At 38.2% G+C, this 12,155-nt stretch overlaps 1 protein-coding gene across 2 annotated transcripts in view; it reads right to left on the bottom strand.

The window, feature by feature from the left end:
* Positions 1-12,155, bottom strand: part of LOC117383795 (glucocorticoid-induced transcript 1 protein) — a 45,153-nt gene that overhangs the window by 3,254 nt on the left and 29,744 nt on the right. Inside the window, exons 4-7 of one of the 2 annotated variants that reach the window (XM_033981016.2) lie at positions 10,758-10,853; positions 7,568-7,693; positions 1,439-1,601; positions 331-451 (exon numbers count right to left, since the gene is read on the bottom strand). In XM_033981016.2, coding sequence (XP_033836907.1) covers positions 331-451; positions 1,439-1,601; positions 7,568-7,693; positions 10,758-10,853 — 506 coding nt within the window. The remainder of the gene's footprint in view (positions 1-330; positions 452-1,438; positions 1,602-7,567; positions 7,694-10,757; positions 10,854-12,155) is intronic. The other variant, XM_033981017.2, reaches the window with a different exon arrangement.

Raw genomic sequence — 12,155 nt, 5'->3', positions numbered from 1 at the left:
CTGCACAGAACAGGATAATGAATATGCTGTCATAAAAAAAAATGTAATATAAACAAGTTTGAGAATAACATTGAGTCACTGCAAACTGTTTCAAATGAATTTGTTCTGTTTTTCATTTTCACAAAGATGTTCATTTTATAAATATTTCCCACTCCTATTATCATTGTGCATCAGAAAATAAATTAATTTCATGCTTTGTTAATTTTGTAAAGTAGTTCTGTACATTTTAGACATTTTTATTCTATTACTAAAAAGTATATATAAACAGTAAGTGTTAATAGTTTTGACAGTATTTCAAAAGCAGAGTGTAAAAGCCTGTGTAGGCCTTACCCGAGCTCATCGAAGACCTTGACTCTCTCGCAGCCCTCCGGAGGCTCTCGTTTGAACATGTAGCTGTTGTTGGGTTTGGGGGAAGTAGCAAACTTGGGCAGAGGAGAGCAGCACAGACTGTCTGATAAACACACAAACACAGGGAGTCAGAAATTGCAGAGCTGTAGCAGTTTAGACAGGTATCGGCAAGACATGTTTTATATCATTTTAATGTCAATTAAAGGGCCATAAATATGCACCAAAACATAAATAGAACTATCTACTGCATTAGACTTCAACTGAAAACCTTGGATAAACAAACACATTGATAATGACTGACAACTTGATGAAAATTATAAATGTTTTACAAAAACCCTTGACAAGTCTTGTGTAAATGACATTTTGAACAATATATTTTCATATCGTTTATATATAGCTATAAATTTGTTCTGCTTCGGTGTTAGGAAGATGTAATTATAGGCAATTTAATTTCAAGAAGACATATTGTGCTTGTGTCTGGTATAGTTATAATCTGACACCAGTGGATCATTATGCTTTACACAACATTTTAATTCACAATATTGATCTAAAATGACTTAAGAAAACAAACATGTCTTCTGACTTCCTGGTCGGAAAATTGCAGTCCTTGAGGTATTAGGAGCTGCACCTTTACAGAAACAGAACCGTGAAGCCGTCTGCACCTCTTATGGACGCAGATCATGCGAGCGAGCAGCTCATTTTCTTTCAGTTGTACCAAAATGACTACATGATGCTGCCTAATCCAACATGTATCACTGATAATAAAATTGTTGAACAGGGGTAAATTGGAGCAATGATGTCTTGAATACAGGAGAATAAAGATTACTCAAACATGTATGAATCACTCTAAATACAACTTGACAAGTCAATTTTGCAGAATATAACACCTTTAAAAACTGTGTTGGAGTGGAAATATTCAAACCATGTTGTTATTTTACACTTTTATAACAACATTTAAAGCCAAAAAAACAAAAAAAAACAACTCAAAGACAAAATTTACAGATTCTTACCAATATTAAAAACAACATAACCTTTTTAAAAATATTTTCAAATGCTTCCAGGGCCCTGTCAGAGCACAGTGCCTGTTTACCTTTGTCCGTATCCTCAGTGGAGCAGGGACTGCCGTGCTCAGGGCTGCTGGGCAGAGGAGAGGAGTCTCCACTAGAGGGCGCCTGTGTGTCTGTGTCACGGGTCTCTGCACTGAGACGGAGGGGAGGGAAAGGGGCTCGCCGACCGTCCAATACATCCAGACACTGAAGAGAGAATGAAAGAGAAATCAGTAGAATGCATCACACCAAATCAGGCCGAAGTCACCATGAACTTAGAACTTAAAGAAGACATATTGTGCTTGTGTCTGCTATATACTTATACTGCTAAGCTATGACATCCTGGATTATTGTTATAATTTGCACATTTAAATTGTAATATTCATCTAAAACAACTTAATAAAAGAAACAAGTAAGCTAACTTCCACGTTAGAAAACTGAGGGGTCCATTAGTCCTGGAAGGATTATGTTCCCTTCCATTTGACCCATTGGATGGGACACAGTTAAGGTGGGTGTCTGTTAAAACAGTCTTCCTCCTTGCGATCTCCTCTGCAAAGCGAATTGGAGAGCTCCATGCCTTGTCAGTTGCTGGAAATTGTATTTGTTGGAATTCTGATGGGTCTGGTGTCACCTAGTGGCCTAATCTTCCCTATATAAAAAAGTCACTGCTTTTCAAACGAATCAGCCACTTTCTTTGGCTGTGTTCGCCCCACAGTCTGCACTTGGGGCTCTGATGCCAGTCCTTTGTGCCCCGTTCATATGTTGAGGACTTATGTTGACTTGACTGCTAGTCTTCACAAGACAGATGCTCTGTTTGTATGTTATCGGGGTCAGAGAAAAGTCTCTAAATACCTCTCACATTGAGTTGTGCATGCCATTCTACAGGCACATGAATCCAGGGGTCTTCAGCCTCCTAAAGTTACGTGCAACTCCACCAGGGGTGTTTCCACCTCCTGGGAGTCCACTAAATGACACGCTGCTGCTACGTGGGCTTCCTCCTGTACCTTCGCCCACTTCTAAGGCATTAATTTGGCTGCGCCTCATTGCTGATGCACTCCAGTCATCTCGTTTGCTTCTACCATCTGCAATTAATCTTGATAAGTGTAGACTCCTTGTGACTGTTGATATTAACTCCTCTGTAACATGTACACATGTAACTAAGGTTCTATGAATTCTGGATGACCACCAGCATTTTCCGTCACTTGGAGTTACTATGAGTGCATTTGGAAAGAAAAGTAATGCAATGCGTCAGCTATAGAAGATATGACTTTTCATATGTATGCATATATTCTCGACCTATGTGCTGCACACACGTAGATATCCAGGTGGAATTCATAGAACCTTAGTTACGTCCTTAACTCTCATTTTGCATAATAGGTCTGCTTTAAAGACTAATTACATTTATAGTGTTATAAACTACATCGACTCCCTTGACCCGTCTATGTAAAGTGGATGCAACAGGTTTTTATGTTTTTTTTTAATCATTACTTTATTTTCATGATGTTGTAAATGTCGTAATTATTAATTATAAATATAATAAATATAAATTAATTACAATTATATTATTCAGATTTTACATTAAAAGTTGAGGAAAATAGTTTAAAGGTCCTATGTTTCACACAATCAACTCTTATAAGCTTTAAGCCTCATCCAAAACATAATAACAACTAAATGGTTTAATCACTGAGGAAGTGGACCATGGTAATGTTCCAGTTACAGGAAATAGATTTGTACATCACATTTGAAGTGTGACAAGAAGCAGAATGTTTTAAAGACCAGAATTTGTCCATAATGCCCCTAGCTAATTTTACATGGACTAAAGAATGTTTAAGCAGAAGTAATCCACTTGTTCACATTTTACAAAGATAATTAGTTTGTTTTTGTTCTGTCACATGATTCAGTAAAAAGGGAACACAATTTATACTGACATACAACTGTTTTTTGTACTAACTTTAAAATGTGTGTAAAGAATTTAATGTTTGAGTCTTCACATTATTGACAGTATTTCCAGAAGTTCTTTCTGATTGTATAATAAACCATCTTTCAAATAATTTATTTGAAACATTCAGGTCATTTAGGCCATTTCATTACAAAAATTAAAAGATACAAATTTTCATTTTTGTGTTTTTAGTCATGAGATTTGAATCAGAGTTATTATAACATCTTGGGCTCATAGTCCGACTATTTCATCACAAGAGCTTAATCTTTTTAATCGATCCACGTGTGTAATATGGCAAGGCAAGTTTATTTGTATAGCACAATTCGTACGCAGAGTAATTCAAAGTGCAAAAACATAAATAATCACAAATAATCATCATAAAATTAACATTAAAACAGAAGAGTGTACAATAAAAACCTTTCAGTCTGTCACATTTTCCAGTCCCATGTTTTGCCTCCTGTCCTGCTCTTCCCCTCCCTCACCTGCCGGAGCTGGGCTGAGCTCCTGGCTCCTCCTGCGCGCACCTGCAGCCCATCAACACAATCACCACCACCTGCCGTGGATAAGAGGAGCCAGGACCAGACACTCGATGCGAGATTGTCTGCGTGTCTTCATCCTGTTTGGTGCCGGATCGTACGCGTGTCAACATCCTGCTTGCTGGACCGTCTCAGCTCCGACCTCTGCTCCGACCCTGCTTCCCAGCCCTGGTACTGTCTTGTCTTGTCTCTGCACTCCACGTCACTGGATCCTGCCTTGCACCCTGCTCCTCTTCCTGGCTCTGATCACCCTGTCTACGTCCCTGCACTCCACGACCCCGGCTCGCACTCTGCTCCCTGCCCTGGTGCTGCCCGCATCGTCGTTTCCGCTGCACTCCCTGTTCCACTCCTGGATCCTGGCCCACACCTCGCCTCCTGCTCACCGCCAGATCAACCCTCGTTGCTGTACTATTTTGCCACTTCTGTAATAAATGCTGTAAAACTTCGAGTACTGCACTTTTTGGTCCAATTTCCCTGCCATTACGACACAGTCATATGCACAGCTAAACAGAACTGTTTTGAGCCTCGATTTAAACATTGTCAAAGTAGAGGTCCGTCTCACATCTTCAGGAAGACTGTTTCAGAGTTTCAGTTTTATGCAGCTAAAACCTGGTTCTCCATGTTTAGTCCTGACTCTGGGCACCAGCAGGAGGCCAGTCCCTGAAGTCCTCAGAATGTGAGATGGTTCATATGGCACTAACATATGCCTGGTGTGTGGTTAGTATCAGCATTAGGAGCGTGTGAGCAGCTCTGTGGGCTAGACCTGTCCCATTTCGGCACAGCCTTTGCGGTCCACGGAGACTACACAGAGGAGCAGCCTTTGTCAGTCAGATCCTTCAAAGGATGTAGCCGTTGACGTGGACAGCATATATAACATATGTATGCTGTGTCCCGTGTCCAACCGTAATGACGGCAAAATATTTAAATAGCCCCGTGCCTCCGCTTTGAGACGCCATTTGATTTTACATGAGAGCACGACTGGTTGAGGAGTTATGCTGCTGGAAAGTCCGCAACCACGCTCTAACGGCGACAATAGCCTTCGAAGCTATAGGGTTAATAAAATCTTAAATATAATCATGCTGAATATGTTTCAGTAAAAGTAAGGAGTAATAAATTCCATTAAAAAAGGCACCCAAACACACTTTTGTAAACTAAAACTTATGAGTCAAAGGACAGGAAACATAATAATTATGAGTTTCAAGTGAACTGGAAGTTGTTATGAATCAGCCAGGAAAAAGGCCTGTCCCAGCGAGGACTCCACTGGACTGGAGTTCACCACACAATATTATGAGGGTGCTGCATGCAAGTTGTTTTAGAGATGACAATTTGGGCTGAACAACTTTGAGAAAAACACCTACTTGTAATTTTTCTGACTACAGCGATTGTGATTAGATTTGCGATTTATTTTTGAATAGTAGGATTCTGTTCAACGTCTCACTTTAAACACGTCCAAGAATATTAACATTTGAAAGATGACTCAAATCTGAACTAATACACAAATCCCATGCATTTCAGAACATGTTTGAAGAGGTCTGAACTACAGGGTTAACAGCTTTTAGACATAATCAGACATTTTGTTGGTTGTAGGGTAAATGAAATAACTTACTGTGTTCAAAACGTTAAAAACAGAACTTGTTTTAATTTTAAATGCTTTGTAGTGGTCCAGGGTTATTCCTCACTTACTTCATGCATTCAGAGCATCCCCATTATTATCCCAAGCGCATTTCACAACTGTTAGAAACCAGAGTGGAGTTTTGTGGTCACGGTAAAGCCAATAACAACTAGCATTCCAACGCACACTTTCTGACAAATTAAAAGCTTTATAGTTAGATGCAGAAAGTACACAGCTGACTTATTTTGACCTCAAGACCTGCTTATACAATACATCTGTCTTAGTATAGTGGAAAAAAATACTACATGCTTCGGTCTGTCACTAACAAATCTGGAAGGAGGATGGATTGCTACAGAGAAAAATTGTGATAAACGACAGAAGAAACTATTTTATGCCTGTCACAACGCAGGATAATCCCAGTAAACCAGTTTTTATAGCAGAATTAACTAATATTTTAGCCAAAGAAGTTATTTATTCTACCCTCTACAGCTATAAATGTTACATTATTACATAAAAATGACAAAAAATCTCCCCACAATAAAGAAATTTTACACACAATAAATATTGAGCTCTAAAATCTATTGTTCCAGCTTCATATATTGAGCGATAAGTCGATATAGTGATTGTGGCAAAGTGATATAGTGATTATTGTTTAAATTATTGCAGTCTTTGCAATTTAAACACTGAAAAAGCTATTTCCATTCGATTTCAGCTCTTATAATGGTGCATGCATGTTCTTTTCTTGTTCTGACAAAAGTCTAAAGATAAAAGTATAAATAAAAATAAACAAACAATGAAACTGTTTTTCTTTATTGACGGGGGAATAGATGAGTTTTGGCCTGTCTGTTTTTCTCTTGGCAGTAAACAGAGCCTGAGCTTTTATGAGCTCTTGCAGTGACTAATGATAACAAATTTGAAATATGACATATTGCTACAGAAAAATGTCAAGATAAAACGATAACATTGAAACTACTTTATATCACTGACACAAGAACCCCAAGGATAATCCCAGTGAACCATATTGTAAAAAATGCGTCTAGCAATAAATAAATAGTACAATTAAAGACTTTAAGTCATAAATATTAATTATTCAACCAGCAACACCTCAAATGTTATCATGTAGGCTTAAATTAATGAAAAAATCCCTAAAAGATACACGCAATAATTGAGTCTGAAAAAATGTTAATTTTATTGCTTATTGAACAGTAAGTTGATATAGTAATTACTGCGATGACCCCATGTGACTTCTGTCTGTATTTAAACACGTTCTAACATAAACTGGACTCATACACGCAGAAGGGCTCAGAAACGACAGAAATATGTGAGCCGAGTTGTGTGTGCTGTTGATTTAAGCTGAGAGGAAAGTCAAACACATGAGACACAAAGCTAACAGTGCCATAGCGGTGTGTCAGTTTGACTCTAGGTGAGCACAGGGTTAACAGCAGATGGTATAACGGCCATTTCATAATCCTCAGTGCTTCTGCTTAGGGTGAAGAAATAAGTGCGTCAGGGAGGTTCACTGATCTAGTACTGCTGGGACTGGGTGACAACTATGTGGGTCTGGACTAGAGCTCCCTGCAGCACTTACACAATGTCCACAAAGCTGTAGCTCATCTGCTGACAAACACTAAGAGACAAGAGCACATCCCTTTTTCATATTGGGTGCAATTCAAAATGTTATTGTGCTTAAATGTCTACACTCTATGGGTCCCCTTTATTTGAGGGAGCCCTGAGGTCATCTGACCAACTCCTGCTGGCTGTGCCCAAAGTCAGACTCAAGACCAGAGCTGACCGAGCCCAGTGCCCAGACTATGGAACATCGCCCTCTGCCTGTTAATGAGAGTTTTGCAAATCTGCCCGACTGCAAATAAAGGATCTCCTTGTCTATTCAAGCACCATCTTAACCAAACTAACTATAAACCACATTTTCCTTATGTATTTGTGCAAAGTGTGTCTTGCCCCAGTACAGATATCTTGTATAAGCAGCTCTTGAGGTCAAAATATGTCTGCTGTGTACTGTCTGCATTATAACATGTCTTATTGTCCGTCAATCAGGAAGTTAGCATTGCAGCCTGAAGTGGTGTACCTGTGGACTGTGCTCCCACTCCTCTCGGATGAAGACATTCTCCAGTTCATGGTTGATGGCCTCCACGCTGCTGGGCACTCTACTGATCAGGGGCTTTGGCACTGTTGAGGAGGGCGCCCCCTTGTGCTGTGGAACAACAAAACAGATCAGCCTTCAGTCAATGAAAAGAGATTTTAACCATGGCACAATATTTCCCAAAAGAGGCCTTTTATTTCATTCGCATGTGCAGTTTTGTGTTGTATTATATCCATATAGTCAAATGGGTAAATGAGTTTTTAGCCGTTTAGTCGATTAAACGGTTAATGATGTCTCAGTCAAACATTGTATTAGTCACTTACTTTAATAGGATTTACAAGATACATTGTGAGTTTATGCAATCATCTTTACTGTCTGGGATCCAGAATAACACTTCAATATTTTATGAAGATACAAGTCTGATCAAATGGGCATGACTAACAGGTGGATTAGCCAATCAGAGGCACACATCCGTATCAAAATTAATATGGCTGCTGCTTATGAGGAAAAAAAGAAAGGAAAAAATATTACAAGGGAGTGAAAAACATTGCGTATTTCTGAAGAATCAATGTGCAACTAAGAACTAAACTGTTAATCCCAGATGAGAGAAGTTTGATTTGTTTATAAGTGATAGGTGACCATTGACACTTGTGAACGAAGGAGCTCATTGAAGTAAACTAATCTGATTGCACAATGATGTGTGGTTCTGGCTCGAGGCGTGAAAGAGGCCAGTGACCAGACTGATATCTAAGGGTGGGCCGATGAAGTTTTTTTTTTTGAGCCGATGCAATATCTGACACTTGGATGCACTAAGGACAGACACGTGGGCACACAGAATGAGGCAGCTCAGAAAAAATACAAATAACAATACTGATACTGGAACTGATATATCGCCCATTCATGCTGACATCCCTCTGTGTAAAAATGCAGAGACTCTGGTCTGAGATTCTGAACTCACCAGGCAACTTTTTTACATGTAAATACCTAGTTTACTAGTACCTTTCAGTTCAAAGAGTTTGTTTTTGTATAAAACCCTGTGAGCTTGAAGTCTTGTGAGTGCATACTGGGTCAGATGTTTGTTCAGATCGTAGAGATACTTCACCAGACTCATTCTGATCACCTCACTCATGCTACAAATGTTTCATTAAAAAATGTTCACTCCTCCATGTTGCCAACAGGGGGCATCATACCCCAGATATAAGCATTTAAATGTAAAAAAAAAACAACAATTTGAATATTTTTTTATAATATACATCCCATAACTTATAATTTATGCATTTTAAGTTATAAAACGTACAAAAACGTGCAAGTCAACAAAAGATACATTCTGTACACAGTAACACCAGGCTGCTGGATGGCGATGGTGGATGTGAGCTGTTAATGGTTAAACTGAAGTGAATGGGGCTTGTCTGGACATGTTCACTGTCAAACAAATGGCCATTTCTCTGTCACTTATCGCACAGGGAAATCACAAGTGCACAACAGGAAACAACCAATGCTCCACAGTGAACAAAGAATCTAATGGTAAAAGTATGCACCATGGTTCACTCTTACATTCAGAGACAGTATTATGTTGGATATCATTTGAAATAATTGAATTCTCTACAAAAAGCTCCTATGTTTAAAGTGCACATGACAGGTTTTCATGTTTTACCAATTATGCCTTGGTTTGGTGGGATAGTATCTGTGGTAAACTCATCATAGAGTTACAACAGTTAAGCAACAGCTGAGACAGTTGAAAAAAGTACAAAAATACAGGAAACAGTGGCGACTTTTCAAATGGACTGCTCCCGCATGTCTGAAAGACTTTTTGGCATTGATGACATAGAGGTAGTTTATGAGCAAGTAACACATTTTCTGACTGTTTAACCATCATTTAACAAAATAAAAACATTTATTTTTATTAGTGTGTAATCTAAGATGGAATTACCTCTACATATGTCATATTTGTGGACATGTCCAACCAGGAAGCAAAATTATTATCTTGTATAAACATAGATCAAATAGTATAGAACACATTTAAAGGAATGTTTTAATTGATAACTAAATAAAAAAAAGTTTTATTCGCTGGTGCAGATCTAAATGCACCACAGAGCTGAGTAGTTTGGCTTTTATATTTATTTGTGAATGAGACGCTGTATTTACATTTAAAGAGAAGCATCAAACCTGCAGATTCTCTACACAGTGTTTAGTTACTTAAATGACACTGCCATTGTGTGAAGTGAAAAAAGAGAATAAAACTAGATGGCAAAAGATGTCAAAGATCAACTATTCCAATCGAAGAGGTCTCACTCTGCACTCACTATAGTGAACTGTAAAGATCCTTAAAAAGCACAGACCTCTCACTCTGACTAGTTTCTGAAAACATTTATTAAACAACAACATTTATTTAATAGCTTTTATTAATTAAACCTATATACTTCTAACTCATTCTGTTTTAACTTAAAGAAAATGTAAATTCTTAATGTTATTTGATCAAATAACTTTGAAGTATAGAGTTTAATGACTAGTTTTATTTATTCAAAGTTATTAAAGAAAAAATAATAAAGGAAATAATATTTCAATAATAAGTGTGATGGCTTAAATAAGTGATGGGTTTTGGTGCATCCAAATGAAACCAGGGCACCCAATTAAATTGTTAGTCTGGAACCATGAAATAAAACTGCTGAAGTTTAAAAAAAAAACATGATCCAAATACTCAGTCTTTTCTACCTATGTGTATGACCGAAAAAATTAGGACTAAAATAAGCACAGGGCAGTGAGAATGCATGTAAGGTAGAAGGAAAGGTGTGTTTTCAGCATAATAGGTTTTCTTTGTGAAAGCTCCCTGCAATAATCAGAATGAGTCAAGTGAATGTGCAAGGACTTTAAAAAACCCACTTGTGCTTTGTGCATTACTACCAGGTAATGTTACTAGGTAAAGGTATGCAGAATTACTCAAATTAGGACAAATGAAACAAAACAACTTCAGTATGGTATGTTTTTGTTCTTGATGAGGAGAATTCTGAGACTTCCATGTTATCAGTTTAGGAGTTAATAGTGTGTAACAAATTTATCTTCTACCACATCTTTGTTATCCTGTAAACTAGTCCAGGGACGTGGGGCCAGTCTCTGGTTTCAAGCATACAGTGGAATTTAGGACAAAGGTGTAGTGAACAGACAGCACGTGGCTTACCTGTGTTTGTCCAGAGGAGGCGCTATGTCCCTCCCTCTCTCGGCCCCGGTTCACCTGTTTGCTCCTGTGCAGCTGCAGTCTGAGTTTGGCGATCTGCTGAGAGAACAGCCTCAGTTACTCCAGGATAAGAAGACGGTTAACCCAGAGTAAGAACAGGCTTTGTTTACCTAGTATATGAAGAAACATTCAACTACATGACACGTGTGGGTGGAAGATAAGCATTTCTCTGTGTACACTATCTGATATTAACTTTTATCTCCCTGGTTGCTAAGGAAGTGTTTTTAAAAGGTGAACTATGTAACGTTTCTGGTTGTGTATGTGCCACCCGTTGGCTCTATGACAAAAAATGTTTTGCCTGAAAGGTTTGACGATATGGCATTACTTATCTTGCTAAATAGAAAAAAGGCATTATTTTTCTGTAAGTCACTCCATAAATATGACCAGTAATGTCAGGAGCCATTCACTTGTCTCTATGAAGTCAGGAGAGTTAAAAGGTGCTGTACCTCATTTTTACAGTCTTCAAAATGAACTAGCTGTTTTTCATGTTTTTAATTTGCAGAGGTCCAAAGTTATTCCTCACTTACCTTATGCATTCTGAGCATCCTAATTATTCACTGCAATGAGCTCTTAGAAACCAGAGCTGCGCTTTGCTTTGACAGTAAAGCTAACAACAATTAGCATGCTAACACGCACTTCCATATTATGAGACAATAAAACACTTTATAATTCGATGTAGGCAGCATGGAGCAGACATATTTATACGTCAAACTGACGTATATCTGTACTGAGGCAAGACAAATTTTGGGTAAAGGGTCTTTAATGCCATACTGTGACACATTCTGGGAAAAGCAAGAACATTTCTATAGAGACAAACAGATGGCAGACCCTCCACTGGACAAATAAAAAATAATTAGCCATTAAGAATTTCAATTGTTTCGTAAAATCTGCATCGCAGTTTCATCTGCACATAAATTAGTGCAACAAACTATACTCTTTATGTCCCGAAAAACTGTAGAAATGTGAAGCAAATATACAGTTAAATGAGGACCGCTGGTGGAGGCCGTAACATTTTAGTATGTTTTTTCCACCTCTGCAGCTAGGAGTGGCTCTCAGTCTTGAGCAATGGGTACTGTATTTAGATGATGATAAAAAAAATCTTTGTCTTATTTGACATAACAGCAAATATATAACTCATATGTCTGTCCTGCCTATAAAAGCGCTTAGCTGGAATCCTTATATTTATGTTTCAGTCATTAGCAGTAAACCTTTAGGCCAGGCTTTTCAGAGGGAGATTTTGTGGAGCATGAATCTTCAGTGACACATAGTTCTGACATGTTTTAATCCTCAGCACAATGGTTGCACATTTGGCTCTGTTATACAAATATAATTCTTAAAACA

This window comes from Periophthalmus magnuspinnatus, chromosome 16 (assembly GCF_009829125.3).
Source record: "Periophthalmus magnuspinnatus isolate fPerMag1 chromosome 16, fPerMag1.2.pri, whole genome shotgun sequence".
Lineage (NCBI taxonomy): Eukaryota > Metazoa > Chordata > Actinopteri > Gobiiformes > Gobiidae > Periophthalmus > Periophthalmus magnuspinnatus.
Note: the sequence above shows the minus strand (reverse complement) of the source record. Positions and strands in the feature narration are given on the sequence as shown.